The 20191-nt window shown below is 42.0% G+C and overlaps 1 protein-coding gene across 3 annotated transcripts in view; it reads left to right on the top strand.

Moving 5' to 3' along the window:
• The window catches only part of pgm2l1 (phosphoglucomutase 2-like 1), a 129573-nt gene that overhangs the window by 75782 nt on the left and 33600 nt on the right, over positions 1-20191 (top strand). For all 3 annotated transcript variants that reach the window (XM_069892238.1, XM_069892239.1, XM_069892240.1), the window contains 2 exons: positions 5291-5388; positions 11255-11435. In XM_069892238.1, coding sequence (XP_069748339.1) covers positions 5291-5388; positions 11255-11435 — 279 coding nt within the window. The remainder of the gene's footprint in view (positions 1-5290; positions 5389-11254; positions 11436-20191) is intronic.

The following is a 20191-nucleotide window of genomic DNA, read 5'->3' on the forward strand; positions in this document are numbered from 1 at the left end:
CAGAACGGAACACAATATTCTAAATGCAGTCTCACCAGAGATATTTTAAGCTGTAACATTGCTGAACTCCTGAACTCAGTCCCCCGACTAATGAAGCCCAGCATCCCATAGGCATTCTTAAATACCCTATCAATCTGCATGGCAACCTTGAGATTTGGAGCCTAAGGTCCCTCTGTGCTTCCACATTGTTAATGATCCTACCATTAACCATGTACTCTACCTTCATGTTTGACCTTCCAAAATGCTTCACCTGAAGGAGGGCTCAGGGCCAAAGTGTCTCTAATAAATCTTTACTTCCAATGGTCACTGTGAGACCTCAAGATAAAGGAGCAGAAGCAGGCCACTAGGCCCATCAAGTCTGTTCTAGGCTGAACTATGCTCACACCTAGTTCCAATTTCCAGCCTTTTTCCCATATCCCTTGATACCCTTAACTAATGAGATACTTGTCCATTTTCTGTTTAAATACTCGTATTATATGGCGAGCTCTCCACTGGCCACCGTGACAGAGGTGCACCAAAGAAAAGGTACAAGGACTGCCTAAAGAAATCTCTTGGTGCCTGCCACATTGACCACCGCCAGTGGGCTGATAACGCCTCAAACCGTGCATCTTGGCGCCTCACAGTTTGGCGGGCAGCAGCCTCCTTTGAAGAAGACCGCAGAGCCCACCTCACTGACAAAAGGCAAAGGAGGAAAAACCCAACACCCAACCCCAACCAACCAATTTTCCCTTGCAACCGCTGCAATCGTGTCTGCCTGTCCCGCATCGGACTGGTCAGCCACAAACGAGCCTGCAGCTGACGTGGACTTTTTACCCCCTCCATAAATCTTCGTCCGCGAAGCCAAGCCAAAGAAAGACTCCCAGTAATCTGGCCTCCACTGCTTTGTGTGACAGTGAGTTCCACAGATCCACGATCTTATGACTAAAGAGGTTCTTCCTCCTCTTTGTTCTAATTGGATAACTTCTAATTTTAAAACTATGACCCCTTGTCCTCGATTCACGCATCAAGGGAAACATCCACATTCACTATGTCAAAACCTTTCAATATTCGAAATGTCTCTATGAGGTCCCCCTCATTCTCCGATACTCCAATGAGTACAACCCAAGAGCTGCTAAACGTTCCTTATATGTTAGCCCTTGCGTTCCAGGAATTCCCCTAGTAAACCTTCTCTGCACCCTCTCCAACAACATCACATCCTTTCTAAGATAGGGGGCCCAAAATTGTACACAGTTCTCTAACTGGGGTCTCACCAGTGCCCCATAGAGTCTCATTAGCACCTCTCTACTCTTATACACTATTCCTCTTGAAATGAATGCTAACATAGCATTCGCCTTCTTCACTACCAATCCCATCTGGTCATTAACTTTTAAATTAGTCTGCATAAGGAGGCCCAGGTCTCTTTGCACCTCCAAGGAGTGAATTTTCTCCCTATCCAGATAGTCCTCTACCTGTTTATTTCCACAGCCAAAATGTAGGACCAAACACTTCTCAACATTGTACTTCATCTGCCATATATTTGCCCCGTCTCCCAATCTATCTCTATCCTTCTGCAATTTTACAGTTTCTTCAACACTTCCTGGTCCGCCACCTCTCTTAGTGTCATCCGCAAATTTGGCCACAAAACCATTCATTCCGTAATCCAAATCATAAATATAAATTGTAAACAGCAGCGGCCCCAAGACCAACCCCTGTGGAACGTCACTTGTTACAGGCAGCTATCCTGAACGGGATCCCTTAATTTCAACCCTTTCCTTTCTGCCTATCAGCCAATTTTCTATCCAAACTAATAGCATCCCTGTAATTCCATGGGCCCTCATCTTATTTAGCAGCCTAACAGGTGGCAGCTTATTGAAAGCCTTTTGAAAATCCAAATATACAACATCCACAGCCTTCCCTTTGTCTATCCTACCTTAGATTTCTTCAAAAAACTCTAATAAGTTGATCAGGCAGGATCTACCCTTTAAAAAACCATGCTGACTAGGACCTATCCTGTCGTGCATTTCCAAGTATTTCATAACTTCATCCCTGAATAACTCTAATATCTTCCCAACCACCAACGTCAGACTTATAGGTCGATAGTTTCCTTTTTTTCAGTTTCCCACCTTTCTTGTACAGCGGAACCACATTTGCGACCTTCAAATCGCCTGGAACAACACCAGAGACTATTGATCTCTGGAAGATTGCCACCAATGGATCTACAATCTCCAAAGCCACCTCTTTCAGAACCCATGGGTGTACCTCATCCAGTCCAGATTTATCTATCTTTAACCCATTCAATTTCTCTAGTAATCTTAACTGTATCCAACTCTACTCCCTGAAGCCTCTGTCTATCAGGGATATTACTAATGTCTTCCACAGTGAATACTGACGTAAAATATTGATTTAATTCTTCTGCCATATCTTTATAGCCCATTATAATTTCCCCAGCATCATTTTCTATCAGTCCTATGTCACCATGTGCCTCTCTTTTATTCTTTATATATTTAAAAAACTTTTTCTATATTGTTTGCCGATCTTTCATAACTCATCTTTCCTTTCCTTATGACTTTTTTTGTCTCTTTCTGTAATTTTTTATAGGAATCCCAGCCCTCTGATTTCCCACTAATTTGAGCTTCCTTCTATGCCCTCCCCATTGCTTTTATCTTGGCCTTCACCTCTTTTGTCAGCCACAATGGTTCCATCTTTCCTTGGACTAATTTCCTTTTCCTTGGAATATATCTCTCCTGCAGGCCTTTTATTACTTGCAAAAAACATCTTCCAAACCTGCTCTGTTCCTCCGATTAGTTTGCTTTTCCAGTCGACTTGAGCCAGTTCCTTTCTCATACCATCGTAATTTCCTTTATTACACTGAAAAATTGATATATTCGATTAAAAATTTTTACCTTATCAAATTTGAAATCGAATTTGACCGTGTTATGGTCACTGTTTCCGAGAGGCTCTCAGATCTTTAACTCCCTATCGACCTCAGGTTCATTGCATGTGACCCAATCGAGAACTGCAGATCCCCTGGTGGGCTTCTCAACAAGCTGCTCCTCCAGCATTTCTGTGTTTCAAAGTCTAGGACTACCAGGAGATGCCCTCTGCCTAGAGTTACACATTATCTGAACTTGGTTATATCAGTATTCCTTCACTGACGCTGGGTCAGTATCTCGGGTCCCAGTCTAACCACGCTGTGGGAGCATTTTCACCTCTAACAGAAAAATCCAACACTAGCTTTCTGGGGCAGCAGGAATAATCAATAAATGATAAATGTTTCAATCCTGAATATACATTTTTGTGGTTGCCAAAATAATTGGAAAATCAGAAAGGCAAAAGTGGACATGAAGTGGAGCTGAGAATAAAGGAAAATCCCAAGGGATTCTGCAGGTATACTGAGGATAAAAGGGAGGGGAGGGAGAGAATTGGCCCAATTAAAGATCAATATGTGGAGCCTCAGCCGATAGCTGAGATTTTAAATGAATGGAAGGAAATGGGTAATAATGTTCTGGACCATGTACTAAGCACCCGGAAAGTGGTCTTAGCAGCCTTGGAGCAGATTAAAGTGGACAAGTCTTCAGAGCCTGATGAAGAGTGCACCCTCACATCTTGTGGGAAGCTTGGCAGAGTCACGTCATCTCTGGCCTCAGCAGAACATCGGAAGAACTGAGGGTGGCTAATACGGTGCCATTATTTAAAAAGAGCAGCAAGGGCAAGCCAGGGAGCAATAGGCTGGTGAGCCTGACGTCAGAGGTTGGAAAATTACTGGAGGGGATTCTGAGGGTCAAGATCTACTGGCATTTGGATAAGGGGTTGATTGGATGTAGTCAGCATGGCTTCAGATGTAGAGGCTCATAACAAGAATCTGATAGTGTTTTGAGGTGATCAAGAAGTGGGCAGGGCAGTGTGCAAACATATACATGTGTATATATATCAGCGAGGCCTTTGACAAGGCCCAGCATGGCAGGTTAGTCTGGAATTTTAGATCACTGGAGATCGATACGATTTAAAACTTCCTTACTAGAAGGAATTGGTAGTAGTAGATGGATGTTTTTCTGATTGGAGGCCTGTGACCAGTGGAGTGCTACAGGGGTCAATACTGCCTTTTCCCCATAACCCTTAATTATCCTACTAACATCTATCTAACTGCCTTAAATACATTTAATGAGGCAGCCTCCACTGCTTCAATGGGTAAAGAATTCCACAAATTCACCACCCTCTGGGAGAAGCAGGTCCTAAATCTACTATCTTAAATCTTGAGGCTGTGCCCCCTAGTTCTAGTTTCAGTTGCCAGTGGATACAACTTTCATACCTCTATCTGGTTTATTCCTTTCATAATTTTATGTTTCTATAACATGCCCTTCATTCTTCTAAATTCCAGTGAATGTAGTCCCAAGTGGCTCAATCTCTCCTCCGAGGCCAACTCCCTCATCTCTGGAATCAACCTGGTGACCCTCCTCTGCACCACCTCCAGCACCAGTGTATCTTTTCTCAACTAAGGGGACCAGAAGTGCATACTGAATGTATTGCACAGGCGGGCTCACCAGTATCCTGCTCTTAAATTCAATCCCTCCAGCAATGAAGGCCAACGTCTCACTTGCCTTCTCGATTATCTGTTGTATCTGCAAACCAACCTCTTGAGCAATCACTTTTAAGTTCTTCTACATGCTGCAATCTTTCACTATTTAGAAAATCTGTTCTACTATTTTTGTTCTTTCAAAGTGGAGTTCTTTCCACTCCATTTCGGTAACATCAAGGATGAATTGAAGAGAAATACATAAAGGGAACAAGGATGATCACCTAAGGCCGGACCAGTGATTCTTAAACTTTTTTTATGGGCTATGGCCCCCATAGGACTCTGCTCAAAAATTATGGGCCTGTGAGGCAGACACATTTAGTTGGTTTCTTCTGGTCTTCTCTCCTACCGATTACATACAAAAAACAAAGAATATTTTATGGTTTCAATCCATGGCCTCCTCTTGAATGTGCTGTGGCCCTGTTGAGAATGGCTGGTCAAAACAATTCCCAGCAGTGTTTCCCCCCCGACCCCTTTGCTATTCCTAATCTACATTCGTGAATCCATGACTCCAATTAAAGCATGCTGTCACTGAGAGTTTCAATATATCTGAAAAATCTATGGTTTTGATGTGGTGCCAATTGTTAGCAATGGGATTTACTTGGAAATGAGGAATCTAATCAGTTTGTGGAAGAGAAGCAAAAATTTCTCTCTCCCTCAACGGCTGCTTTAGACAGTATTGAATCTTTACTGTAAATAGAGTTCACAGCATGACCTTTCCCTGCTCTCCTTTATTAGGTTCTTGCCATCAAGCTGGCTGAGAAAGAGGGGGCTCGGGTTGTATTGGCCACGGATCCTGATGCAGACAGATTGGCTGTTGCGGAAGAACAAGAGGAGTGAGTATTTCACCTTGTAGACCAATTATTGATACCCAACAAATTTCTTTTAAAATTTGAAATAAACAGCCCTGTTTACAATAAGATGTTTGTCACTTAAAATTCAAAATTCTTTTATTGTGGGTAATTAAGAATTATGGGGAAAATTGTGAGATTCTTTAACCATGAAGTGAGATTCTTTAACCTGTTAGAGCCATACCACCACCGTACTTCAGCCAGCAGTCAGATCACCTGGCTGTACTTTTACTCCCAGTGTACAAGCAGAGACTGAAGACCACAGCACCACTGTTGAAGATGGCAAAAGTATGGTCGAGGGAGGCGGAGGTGCATCTGCAGGACTGCTTTGAGTCGTTGGATTAGAACATTTTCAAGAACTCATCCATATGCAACAGGTGTTACCGACTTCATCGAGACCTGCGTGGACGAGTGTGTGCCCACAGGAAAATACCTGGTGTTCCCCAAACAGAAGCCCTGGATGAATCCGAGAGTTTGCAACCTGCTGCGGGCGGGAACAAGTGCATTTAAGGCCAGGGATCAGGATCTTTACAAGAAGTGCAGGTACGACCTGTGGAATGCCATCTCCGAAGCAAAGTGGTAATTCCAGAGGAAACTAGAGACAGAGACAGATACACGCCAGTATGGCAGGGAGTATAGGTCATTGCAGCCTTCAAAGCGAGGACGAACAGTATAGATGGCTATGATTCTTTACAACCCAATGACCTGAGCACATTCTATGCCTGTTTTAAGAAAAAGAACCAAATATTGTCTACTAGAATCCCTGAAAAGGCTGAGGACCCTGTGATAGCTGTTTCTGAGGGTGATGCCAGAACATCATTGAAGAGGGAGAATTCCTGCAAGGCATCAGACCCTGGCAGTGTACTGAAAATCTGCACCAACCATCTAGCCAGAGTTTTCATGGATATTTTCAACCTCTCATTGCTGCAGTCAGAGGTTTCCACCTGGTTCAAAAGGGCATCAATCATCCCGGTACCCAAGAAGAGTAGTGCGAGCTGCCTCAATGACTACCACCCAGTAGCACTAACTTTTACTGGGATGAAATGCTTTGAGAGGCTGGTCACGACCAGAATTAAGATGTATCTAAGCAAAGATCTGGACTCGCTGGAATTCACCTATCATCACAATCGCTCCACAGCAGATGCATATCACTGGCTCTCCCCTCAGCTCTGGATCACCTTGAAAACCACAACTCGTACATACGGCTGCTCTTCATCGTCTACAGTTCGGCCTTCAATACCATTATTCCCTCAATGATGGTCAAAACGCTACAAACTCTAGGCCTCTGTACCCATTTCTGCAAGTGGATTCTTGACTTTCTCATTGGAAGACCACATTCAATACAAATTGGAAATAATGTCCCCTCCTCCCCAAGGATGCGTGCTTAGCCCACTGCTCTATTTATTACTGTGTGGCCAGGCACAATTCCAATGCTATCTACAAGTTTGCCGATGACACCACAGTTGTCGGCAGAATCACAGATGGGAATGAAGAAGCAAACAGGAGAGAGATAGATCAGCTCATTGAATGGTATAATGACAACATCTTGGTGCTCAACATCAGCAAAACCAAGGGGATGATCGTGGACTTCAGGAGAGGGAAATTAGGGGAACACAACCCAGACCTCATCAAGGGGTCAGTAGTGGAGAGGGTCAAGAATTTCAAATTCCTGGGTGCCAACATCTCTGAGGATTTGTTCTGGAGCCTCCACATTGATGCTATCATAAAGAAGGCTCACCAGCAGCTATACTTTGTGAGCTGTCTGAGGAGATTCAGTAGGTCAATGAAGACTCTCGTAAGCTTCTACAGATGTACTGTGGAGAGAATTCTGTCTGCTTGCATCACCGTCTGCAATGGAGGTGCCAACTCTTAGGACAAGAATGAACTCCAGAGGAGGATTTCTGCACCCTCCACAACCTTTTCCTCATATTAGATTCAATAGCAACCTTCATAGCGGAATTAGGGCCTAATTAATTTTTCAGGGCTATGGGAATGGAGCAGTTATTTCCCATTATACAGTATCATGAACATAGCAAAAAAATTCTGAATCTTTTTATAGGAGTGCCAATCAATCAAAACAAAAAGGCAGATGACCTGAAGGTAGTTTAAAAGAGCATCTTTAACTGAGAAACCCAGGGGAGATTGGGAACTCCAGACCTTAGGGACTTTGCAGCTAAAGTCTTTCTGCCAGTAGCATAGCGATTAGCAAAAGGCTAATTTTGTGGCATGGATATCCAAATGTTCATAGCACAGTACAGGCCCTTCATGCCTTTATGTTGAGCTGATCCATATATACCTACTCAAAAATAATACTGGAAGAGTTTAGGAATCAAATTTATTATCAATATACATACATGACATCACATACAACCCTGAGAATCTTTTTCCTGTGGGCACAGCAGATTTACCATTTATTGACTGTGCAAAAAAAAAACCTGACTCAACGTACACATGTAAACAATTTTTTTTAAACTGCAATATAGAGAGAGGAAACACGAAAGTCGGATTGTGATTTGTAGTAAAAACGCGCAATACTGGAGGAACTCAGCTGGTCTTGTAGCATCCATAGGAGATAAGCCAAGAGCAGGGAATCTCAGGATACAGACTGTGCTGGCTGGGGAAGGACTCCAGACCAATAACAGGTGTTAATTGGATATGATGAGGGGAGAGGTGAGAACTGACATTGTTTGTGTGAAAGGAGATAGGGAAAAGGGAGAGGCAGAGCTGAGGGAAGGTGACGGGAGAGAAGTGAAGTGGGGGGGTGGGTGGGGGGGGGGGAGAGTTTAACGAAAACCGGAGAAGTCAAAATTAATACCATCAGGTTGGAGGCTACCCAGTCAGAAAATGAAGGGGTGTTCCTCCAATATGCGGGTGGTCTCAGTCTGGCAGAGCATGGGACCATAGACTGACATGTCATGGAGAATCGAAATGCTCAACAAAGCAATCTCCCAGTCTGTCTCCAGCCTCTTCGAAGTAGAGGGGACCACAACAAGAGCACTGGATTCAGTAGATGACCCCTGCAGATTCACAAGTGAAATGTCACTTCACTTGGAAGGACTGACTGTTTGTGGCCTTGAATGATGATGAGAAAGCAGGTGTGAGCATAAGTGGAGCATCTCCTGTGGTCATAGGGGTAGATACCAATAGACAGTAGGTGCAGGAGTAGGCCATTCTGTCCTTCAAGCCAACACTACCTTTCATTTTGATCATGGCTGAACATCCACAAAATCAGTACCCCACTCCTGCATTCTCCCCATATCCCTTGACTCCGCTATCTTTAAGAGCTCTATCTAACTCTTTCTTGAAAGCATCCAGAGGATTGGCCTCCACTGCCTTCTGAGGCAGAACATTCCACACATCCACAACTCTCTGGGTGAAAAAGATTTTCCTCAACTCCATTCTAAATGGCCTACCCTTTATTCTTAAACTGTGGCCTCTGGTTCTGGACTCCCCCAACATCGGGAACATGTTTCCTGCCTCTAGCATCCAATCCCTGAATGATCTTTCAATCAAATCCCCTACCATCCTTCTAAATGTGGGCCCAGTTGCTCCAAGGGGACAATTGGTGGGGAGAGAGGAGTGGACAAGGCAGAAGGCAGAGAGGGAATGAGAGGGGAATATGTGTCTAGTGGTGGGATCACATAGTAGGTGATGGAAATGGTGGAGGACGATGTGTTGGATGCAAAGGCTGGTAGGGTGGTCGGTGAGGACAAGAGAAATCCTGTCCTTGTTGTGAATGGGGGAAGATGTGCAGGTATTAGAGGATATTCAGGTGAGGGCTGAGTTGATGGAAAGCTACATTTTTGGAAGAAGGAGGACATCTCTGCTGATCTGGCATTGAAGTCCTCATCCTGGGTGCAGATACAACGGAGATGGAGAAAATGAGAGAATGGAATGGTATCCTTATACGGAACAGGGTGGGAAGAGGTGTAGTAGCGGTAGCTGTGGGAGTTGGTGGATTCGTAGAAGATGTCTGCCTAGAGTTTGTCTCCCGAGATGGAGACAGAGAGATCGAGGAAAGGGAGAGTGTGGCTAGAGATGAACCAAGTGAATTTGTGGTTGGGGTGGAAGTTGACAGCAAGGTGGATGAAGTTGATGAGTTCATCATTGGTACATTTTCAAATAAAATGGATAGATAGAGAGACAGTAGACATGGATGGGAGAGGTCTAGAAGGTTATGGAATGGATGCAGGTCAGTGGGACTAGTGATGTGATGTTTTAAGCACAGACTAGAAGGGCTGAATGGCCTCTTTCTGTGCTGTAGTGTTCTATGAGGCAGCCCCAAAGTAGTCATTGATGTAGCAGAGGAAGAATTGAGGGGCCTTCTCTGTGTAGACTTGTAGCATGATTACTCCATGTAGCCAACAAAAAGACAGGCAGAGCTGGGGCCTATGTGGGGGCCTATGACTTCCCCTTTAATCTGGAGAAAGTGGGATGAGTCAAAGGAGAAATTCTTGAGGGTGAGGACAAATTCTGCCAAACTGAAGAGGGTGGTGGTGGAGCGGGGCTGGTTGGCTCTATTGTCTAGAAAGGAACAAATGACTTTGAGGTCTTCAGTATGGGGGATAAAGGAGTATAGGGATTGAATCCCCATGGTAAATATGAGGCAATCGAGTTCAGGGAATTGGAAGTTGTTGGTGATGGAGGATGTGTGAAGTGACCCAGATGTAAGTGGGAAGGGAAATAAAACAGAGTCAAGGTAAATGGAGACCAATTTGGTGGGGCAGGAGCAAGTGGATAAGATGGGTCTGCCGGGTTATTTGGGTTTGTGGATCTTGGGAAGGAGGTAGAAACGGGTGGGACGGGGTTGGGAATCAATAAGGTTGGAGGCCATGCCAGGGAGGTGACTGGAAATTATGAGTTCAGGGATGGTGCGTAATACAATGGTTTGATGAGTTTTGGAGGTGTCCTGTTAGAGGGTTAAATAAGAGGAGGAGTCTGAGAGTCATTGTCTGGCTTTGGCCAGATAGAGGTCAGTGTGCCAGACCACAACAGTGCCACGCTTGCCTGCAGCTTCAATTGTGAGGTTTGGATTGGTGCAGCGAGAGTGGAGGGCCAGGCATTCCGAAGGGGTGAGATTGGAATGAATGAGGGGAGTAGTGGTTGATATGGTGTCACGGCGGCAGTTGGAAATATAAAGGTCCAGAGCAAGTAGAAGACCAGAGTGAGGTGTCCAGGAGGTGGAAGAAGGGATCTATAGTGGGGGTGGAGAATCATGGTTGTGGAAGTAAGCATGGAGACGGAGCTAGTGGAAGAAGAGTTCAATATCATGGTGTGGGAAAAGGAGGACGAAGGTGAGACCTCTACTGAGGACAGAGCATTCAATCTCCAAGAGGGGAAGGCCGGAGGGGATGGTGAAGACCAAGCAGAGGTTAGGGGGAGGTTCAGTGATGTGGAGGGTGTCGGGGATGGGAGGAGGATGGGGTGGATCAGGAGGTGGAGGGTTGAAAGTGTCCAAAGCAGGGAGGGGGAAGGTTGAGAAAGTCAAAAGATGGAGGGAGGGAGCCCCATGCACTCCTGGAGCCAGGGTGGAAGTTTGCGATGGAGGCTCTGTTCTGTAGGTTGCAGGGGCCAAGGTGGACTGGACCCCTCCACCCCCACACGCAACAATGGGGGGGGAGGGGGTCAATGTATGGCGTGATAACTTTTACACACAAAAGTACACTGTTTACTTGCTAAATTTCCCCAGCATTGTGTTTTGTGTTTTGACTACAACCTCACTCTGCTGAGCATCTGCAAGTGTGTTTTGAGTCTCAGAATCTCCCAGCTGTTTTAGAACCTTGCCTTGAAGATTTGTATGGTAAACTCCCCAAGGTACCTAATGCAGCCTGCTTCTTTGGTCTCGTTGCAGTGGCAGATGGAAGGTGTTCTCTGGCAACGAGCTGGGAGCTCTCCTCGGGTGGTGGATGTTCAACTGTTGGAGGACTGAGCATCCTGATCCAACGGATGTGAAGAATGTGTATATGTTGGCCACCACAGTCTCCTCCAAGATCCTCCAGGCCCTTGCAATTAATGAAGGATTTCACTTTGAGGTGAGGCACAGACTTGAGGCATTCAAAATCTTTGCTGATGTTTTTCTTATCAGTTTATGTTATCTTGTTCAGACATTCAAAAAGTTCATCTGGATTGAGTGTGGGACAAAAGTGTGTTTACCTATGCGGCTGAAAGCCTTTTTGGGCCTTTATAATTAGTCCTGAGGAATTGGGTGGGAGGGGAAGGTGGCTAGATGGAGAAAGGACCATGTCCCAACATGCACCACACTCAGCCCCTCCAAAAAACCATTTGAAAGGAGATGTTGTGATGAAGGATCATCTGCCAACCATCCCTGGTAAAGTTTGGGACTTGAGGGACTGGCACCTGGAGGAGATATAAACCACGTGCAGGGAGATGACAGTAGTTAAAATTGGCATCATGTACTTGAGGGACTGGCACCTGGAGGAGATATAAACCACGCGCAGGGGGATGACAGTAGTTAAAATTGGCATCATGTACTTGAGGGACTGGTACCTGGAGGAGATATAAACCACGTGCAGGGAGATGACAATAGTTAAAATTGGCATCATGTACTTGTGGGACTGGCACCTGGAGGAGATATAAACCACGTACAGGGAGATGACAGTAGTTAAAATTGGCATCATGTACTTGAGGGACTGGCACCTGGAGGAGATATAAACCACGTGCAGGGAGATGACAGTAGTTAAAATTGGCATCATGTACTTGAGGGACTGGCACCTGGAGGAGATATAAACCACGTGCAGGGAGATGACAGTAGTTAAAATTGGCATCACGTACTTGAGGGACTGGCACCTGGAGGAGATATAAACCACGTGCAGGGAGATGACAGTAGTTAAAATTGGCATCACGTACTTGAGGGACTGGCACCTGGAGGAGATATAAACCACGTGCAGGGAGATGACAGTAGTTAAATTTGGCATCATGTACTTGAGGGACTGAAACCACGTGCAGGGAGATGACAGTAGTTAAAATTGGCATCACGTACTTGAGGGACTGGCACCTGGAGGAGATATAAACCACGTGCAGGGAGATGACAGTAGTTAAAATTGGCATCACGTACTTGAGGGACTGGCACCTGGAGGAGATATAAACCACGTGCAGGGAGATGACAGTAGTTAAAATTGGCATCATGTACTTGAGGGACTGAAACCACGTGCAAGGAGATGACAGTAGTTAAAATTGGCATCACGTACTTGAGGGACTGGCACCTGGAGGAGATATAAACCACGTGCAGGGAGATGACAGTAGTTAAAATTGGCATCACGTACTTGAGGGACTGGCACCTGGAGGAGATATAAACCACGTGCAGGGAGATGACAATAGTTAAAATTGGCATCACGTACTTGAGGGACTGGCACCTGGAGGAGATATAAACCACGTGCAGGGAGATGACAATAGTTAAAATTGGCATCACGTACTTGAGGGACTGGCACCTGGAGGAGATATAAACCACGTGCAGGGAGATGACAGTAGTTAAAATTGGCAGCATGTACTTGGAGAGGAGTCACGTGATGGAGTAGTGGCCGGACAGTGAACTCCAGCCCTCTCCAGAAAAGTCGGGAAAAACAAAGGAAAACACAAAGGCACAGAAATAAAAGTTAAAGAAAAGTGAGTATAAAGGTGGAAAGAAGATGGCGACAAAAAAGAAAAATCGAAAGCAGCGGTAAGAAGAGAGGAAGAGAAGACAACGGAGGAAGAAGGTGAAGGGCTTACCTGTTCGAAGAGGCCCGCTGTGGAGAGAGAAACCCGCTCCCTCAGGTCGGTAAATAATGGACTACAAAAATGGCTCACTGAGCCGAGTAAAAGTGTGCAACCGTGCATGCGCGACTCTTCGCGCATGCGCTATGCGCATGAAAAAAAACACACCGACGGGAGGGGGGAACAGCTGGGGAGTCGATCTCCACAGCCGGCAACGACAGCTGCAGAACACCTGCAGCAAGAAGAGACCACAGAAGACAATGGAAACAAGAAAGAAGAGAAGGAAAGTGCAACAAAGAAACAACAGATGGTCAACCCAGAGGAAGAGGAAGAGTACAGTGAAATAGAAGAAGAAGGGAAAGGCAAGATAAAGAAGGTACTTTCTCTTATTAAAGGATACATGGAGTCATTTAAAGAATGGCAAACACAGGAATTTAATGATTTAAGAAAAAGAATAAACAACACAGAAGAGAAAATGAATAAAATAGATATGACCTTAACAGAAATGGGAAAGAAAATGGACAAGATGGAAGAGCGGGAAGCAGCAGTAGAAATGGAGGTAGAGGACTTAAAAAAGAAATTAGAGGAATCTAATAAAAAAGTTAAAGAGACACAAGAACTGTTAGCTCAGAAAATAGATATAATGGAAAATTATAACAGAAGAAATAACATAAAGATAGTGGGCCTTAAGGAAGATGAAGAAGGCAAGAATATGAGGGAGTTTATAAAAGAGTGGATCCCTAAGACCCTAGGATGTCCAGAACTACAGCAAGAAATGGAAATAGAAAGGGCACATAGAGCATTGGCCTCTAAACCACAACCACAACAAAAACCAAGATCTATTGTAGTAAAATTCCTAAGATATACTACAAGAGAAAAGGTACTGGAGAAGACAATGGAAAAAGTAAGAGAGGGCAACAAACCACTGGAGTATAAAGGGCAAAAAATCTTCATTTATCCAGATATAAGTTTTGAACTCCTAAAGAAGAGAAAAGAGTTCAATACAGCAAAGGCGATTTTATGGAAGAAAGGGTATAAATTTATACTAAAGCATCCAGCGGTATTGAAAATATTTATTCCAGGACAACAAAACAGACTATTCTCGGACCCAGAAGAAGCACGAAAATTTGCAGAACAATTACAAAAATAGACTGAGGGATGAAGACGGGTAATGAGAGTAAAAATGATCACGATTGATATGTATGTGGGTAAAGAGGTATAAGAGTGAATAGATAAAATGTGCATACGTGAAGGTATCTGTACTTAGAGGGAAATATAGATAGTATAGACAAGAATGAATAAGGGAAGGTAATGGAATAGAGGGAATAAGGAGGGAATTAAAAGAGTGACCTTTGTTACATATGAAAAGTGAAATCTTTTCTGGGGAGGGCTGGGTGGGAAGAAATAGCGGTCACTGCAAAATCAGTTGACGCTTGCAAATGAATTCGCAAACCCAAATGGAGAGGGGAGATGTGGTTGTCCGACAAGGGATAAAGGACAACTCAGGAGGGGAAGGGGAGATTGGGGATAAAGAAGATATAAATAGGAGAATAAGGAAAATGTTTGATGTGGTAGGAATGTTGTCTTATAAAGAGTTGAAAATAAGAAAACAGAAATGGAAAAGGAGGAAAGGTAATGATGGAAAAACGGAAGGAGAAGATAAACAAAGTATAAAATGGCTACGCTGAACTATATGACTTTAAATATTAATGGAATACATAACCAAATTAAAAGGAAGAAACTACTAAATTTACTGAAAAAGGAAAAAATTGATATAGCATTTGTCCAAGAAACACACTTGACTGAATTGGAGCACAAGAAATTAAAGAGAGATTGGGTAGGACACGTAACAGCAGCATCGTATAATTCAAAAGCAAGAGGAGTGGCTATATTAATTAGTAAAAATGTGCCATTTAAAATAGAAGAGGAAATAATAGATCCAGCAGGGAGATATGTTATGATAAAATGTCAGATATATTCGGAGTTTTGGAATCTACTTAATGTATATTCACCTAACGAAGAAGATCAAAAGTTTATGCAAGATATCTTTTTGAAGGTAGCTAATACGCAAGGGAACATACTAATAGGAGGGGATTTCAACCTGAATTTGGATCCAAATATGCATAAAACGGGGAAAAAAATTAACAGGAAGAACAAAGTAACCAAATTTATAATTAAATCAATGCAAGAAATGAAACTTTTGGATATATGGAGGAAAAAAAACCCAAAAGAAAAGGAATACTCATACTACTCGGCTAGACATAAAACATACTCAAGAATAGACCTATTTTTGTTATCAGCTAGTATGCAGGATAGAGTAAGAAAAACAGAATATAAAGCGAGAATACTATCGGACCATTCACCCTTAATATTGACAGTAAAGCTAGAGGACATCCCTCCAAGAATGTATAGATGGAGATTAAACCCCATGCTACTTAAAAGACAGGATTTTAGAGAATTTATTGAAAAACAATTAAAAATGTATTTTGAAGTAAATACGGAATCAGTGGAAGATAAGTTTATACTATGGGACTCAATGAAAGCATTCATTAGAGGGCAAATAATAAGCTATGTAACCAAGATGAAGAAGGACTATAATCAGGAAACAGAGCAGTTGGAAAGGGAAATAGTAAACATAGAAAAAAAATTAGCAATGAAGGAAGATACAACTAAAAGAAGAGAATTGGCGGATAAAATATGAAACATTACAAACATATAAGGTAGAGAAGAATATAATGAAGACAAAACAGAAATATTATGAACTAGGGGGAAAAAACGCACAAAATCCTAGCATGGCAGCTTAAGAAAGAACAAGCTAAGAAAATGGTATTGGCATCAAGGAAAAAAGACAAACAAATTACATATAATCCAAAAGAAATTAAGGAAAACTTTAGAGAATTCTATGAACAATTATACCAAACTGAAAACGAAGGGAAAGAAGGGAAAATAGAGAAATTTTTGACTAAAATTGAACTACCAAAACTACAAATAGAGGAACAAAATAAATTAACAGAACCATTTGGAATAGCAGAAATACAAGAGATAATAAAAAAAATTACCAAATAATAAGACACCAGGAGAGGATGGATTTCCAATAGAATTCTACAAAACATTTAAAGACTTATTAATACCGCCCCTCCTGGATGTAATCAACCAGATTGATGAAACACAAACCTTACCAGATTCATGTAAAACAGCAATAATTACAGTAATACTAAAACAAGGGAAAGATCCACTCATACCAGCATCATATAGACCAATATCTTTGCTAAACACAGACTATAAGATAATAGCTAAACTATTAGCAAACAGATTAGCAGAACAGGTACCGAAAATGGTAAATCTAGACCAAACTGGATTTATCAAAAAAAGACGCACAACAGACAATATTTGTAAATTTATTAACTTAATTCATGCAGTAGAAAGAAATAAAGCACCTGCAGTAGCAGTTGCTTTAGACGCAGAGAAGGCCTTCGACAGAGTAGAATGGAATTATTTGTTCAAAGTATTGCAAAAATTCAGTTTACCGGAGAAGTATATTAATTGGATTAAAGCATTATATAAGGGACCGTTAGCGAAAGTGACAGTAAATGGACATGTATCAAAGCAATTTAACTTAAGCAGGTCAACGCGGCAGGGATGCCCACTATCACCTTTATTGTTTGCGCTAGCTATAGAACCACTAGCAGAATTGATAAGAATAGATAATAATATAAAAGGAATAAAAATAAAAGACAGGGAATATAAAATCAGTCTATTTGCGGATGATGTTATAGTGTACTTAACAGAACCAGAATTATCAATAAAAGAATTATATAAGAAATTGAAGGAATATGGAGAAGTGTCGGGTTACAAGATAAACGTAAATAAAAGTGAAGCAATGCCTATGAATAATGCGGATTTCTCAAAATGTAAGAAGGAATCTCCATTTAGATGGCAAATGCAGGCAATAAAATACCTAGGTGTACAAATAAACAAAAATCTAGGCCAATTATATAAACTCAATTATAATCCACTAATGAAAAAATTGCAGGACGATTTAGAGCATTGGAAAGATCTACCACTAACACTGATAGGAAGGATAAACTGTATTAAAATGAACATTTTTCCAAGGATATTATACTTATTTCAGGCACTGCCAATACAACTGACAGAAAAATTCTTCAAAGAGTTAAAGAAAATAATAAGGAAATTTTTATGGAGAGGGGGGGAAACCGAGGATAGCACTAGATAAATTAACAGAATGGTATAAACAAGGAGGCTTACAATTGCCAAACTTTAAAAATTATTATAGAGCCGCACAATTAAGATACCTATCAGATTTTTATCAAACAAGGGAAAAACCAGACTGGACGAGATTAGAATTAGATAAAATAGGGGAAAAGATACCTGAACACATATTATATAAATGGGACGAAAAATTGGTACAACATAGAACTTCTCCAGTATTACATCATCTCCTCAATATTTGGAAGAAGATCCATGTAGAAAGAAATAAAACAAATTATCAATTACCAAAACTAATATTGACGCAAAATAAGCTACTCCCTTTTACAATAGACAACCTTTCCTTTAGAGAATGGGAAAAAAAATGGATTAAAAGAATAGAAAATTGTTTTTCAGGAAGTAGATTCTTATCCTTTGAACAAATGAGAGATAAGTACAATATAACTGGAGATACAGCGCTGGCATATTACCAACTGAGATCCTACTTGAAGGATAAATTAGGAAGCAATTTGAGTTTACCAGAGGGAAGTAACCTTGAATATGTGATTACAGATACAATGTTAATCAAAAGATTTATAACAAATATGTATATTAAACTGCAAGAAAAGGAGAATGAGGAAACAAATGGTAAAACTAAACAAAAATGGGAACAAGATTTAAATATAAAGATAAAAAAGGAAACATGGGAGAAATTATGTTCTGGAACGATGAGAAATACACTAAATACGAGGCTACGTATGATACAATATAATTGGTTACACAGACTATACATTACACCGCAAAAGTTAAATAAATGGGACCCAACATTATTTGATAGATGTTTTCGATGTAAAAAAGAAATGGGAACAACAATTCATGCAATCTGGACATGTGAGAGAGTAGAAAAATTTTGGGATGATCTCAATCAGATATTAAGTAAAATAACAGAAAACAATATACCAAAGAATCCAGAGATCTTTCTCCTAAGTAACATAAAAAACAAAGAATTTGGAATTGATTTGGAGGATGCACAAAAAAGATTTGTTAAGATAGCCCTAGCCGTAGCAAAAAAATGTATTATGTCAACCTGGAAATTGGAAGATAATTTGAAAATACAACAATGGTATATAGAAATGAATAAATGTATTCCATTAGAAAAAATAACATATAGTTTAAAAATAATATTGAAATATTCGAACAAGTATGGGAGCCTTACATTAAATACAATAGCGAAAACCTACTGGGGACAAACATTACCTAAGTTGATGGAAGGAGAAGGAAAGAAAAGAATGGACTCCGTAGAATTTCTGGTGTGTTTTTGTTGAATGACAACATTGTCTGACTGAATTAATGCAACCTAGATTGTATACCTAAAATGGATGAGGCGGGGGGTGGGGGGGGTGGCTTGGGAGGAGGGAGGAGGGAGGGAGGAGGGAGGGAGGGGGGAGAAAAAGTCACTGTAAATGTGTGAAAAAGAAAAAGTGTATATCATGGCTAATGTGATTTATGGTGTGAAAAATAAAAAATTAAAAAAAAAAAAAAATTGGCATCATGTACTTGAGGGACTGGCACCTGGAGGAGATATAAACCACGTGCAGGGAGATGACAGTAGTTAAAATTGGCATCACGTACTTGAGGGACTGGCACCTGGAGGAGATATAAACCACGTGCAGGGAGATGACAATAGTTAAAATTGGCATCACGTACTTGAGGGACTGGCACCTGGAGGAGATATAAACCACGTGCAGGGAGATGACAATAGTTAAAATTGGCATCATGTACTTGAGGGACTGGCACCTGGAGGAGATATAAACCACGTGCAGGGAGATGACAGTAGTTAAAATTGGCATCACGTACTTGAGGGACTGGCACCTGGAGGAGATATAAACCACGTGCAGGGAGATGACAGTAGTTAAAATTGGCATCATGGTCAGCACAGACACGATGGGTTGAAGGCTCTTTGTCTCTTCTGTGCTCTTTGTGTTCTCAAAGGTATGTAAGGTGCTGTTTATGCCGTGTTTAGACTGTTCACTAGGAAAATCATTGCTAAATTGTCATTTTAATTTATCAATCCTAATCACCTACAAGGAGAGAGTTAGCACATAGAACATGAACTATGTACAATACAGACCCTTCGGCCCAGGATGTTGTGCCGACCTATATAAACCTACTCAACAGTTTCACCCTTCCCTACTACACACCCGTAAACCCTCTTTCTTGAATCTATGTATCTGTTTAAATGTCCCTCATCCCAGCCTCCACCACCACCCCTGGCAATGCATTCCAGGCACCACCACTCTCAGTTTAAAAAAACTTTCCCATGTTTTCTCCCTTAAACTTTCCTCCCCTCACCTTGTACAGATGTCCTCTGGTGTTTGCTACTCCCACCCTGGGAAAAAGGTGCTGGCTGTCCACCCTATCTGTGCTTCTCATGATCTTGTAGATGTCTATTTAATCAACTTCCAGCCTTCTTCGCTCCAAAGCAAAAAGCCCCAGCTCTTTTAACCTTGCTTCATAAGACACTTTCAACAATCCAGGCAACATCTTGGTAAATCTCCTCTGCCCCCTCTCCAAACCCTCCACATCCTTCCTGTAATGAGGAGACCAGAACTGTACACAATATTCCAAGTGTGGTCTCACCAGAGTTTCAGAGAGCTGCGACATTAGCCCACGGCTCTTGAACAATGTCCCAACTAATGAAGGCCAGCATGCCATAGGCTTTCTAAACTGTCCTATCAACCCATATGGCAACCTTGAGGTATCTATGGAATTAGACCCCAAGATCCCTCTGTTCTTCCACACTGTTAAGAATCCTGCCATTAACCATGTACTCCACCTTCAAGTTTGGCCTTCTAAAATGAATCACTTC

This window comes from Narcine bancroftii, chromosome 7 (assembly GCF_036971445.1).
Source record: "Narcine bancroftii isolate sNarBan1 chromosome 7, sNarBan1.hap1, whole genome shotgun sequence".
NCBI classification, from domain to species: Eukaryota; Metazoa; Chordata; class Chondrichthyes; order Torpediniformes; family Narcinidae; genus Narcine; species Narcine bancroftii.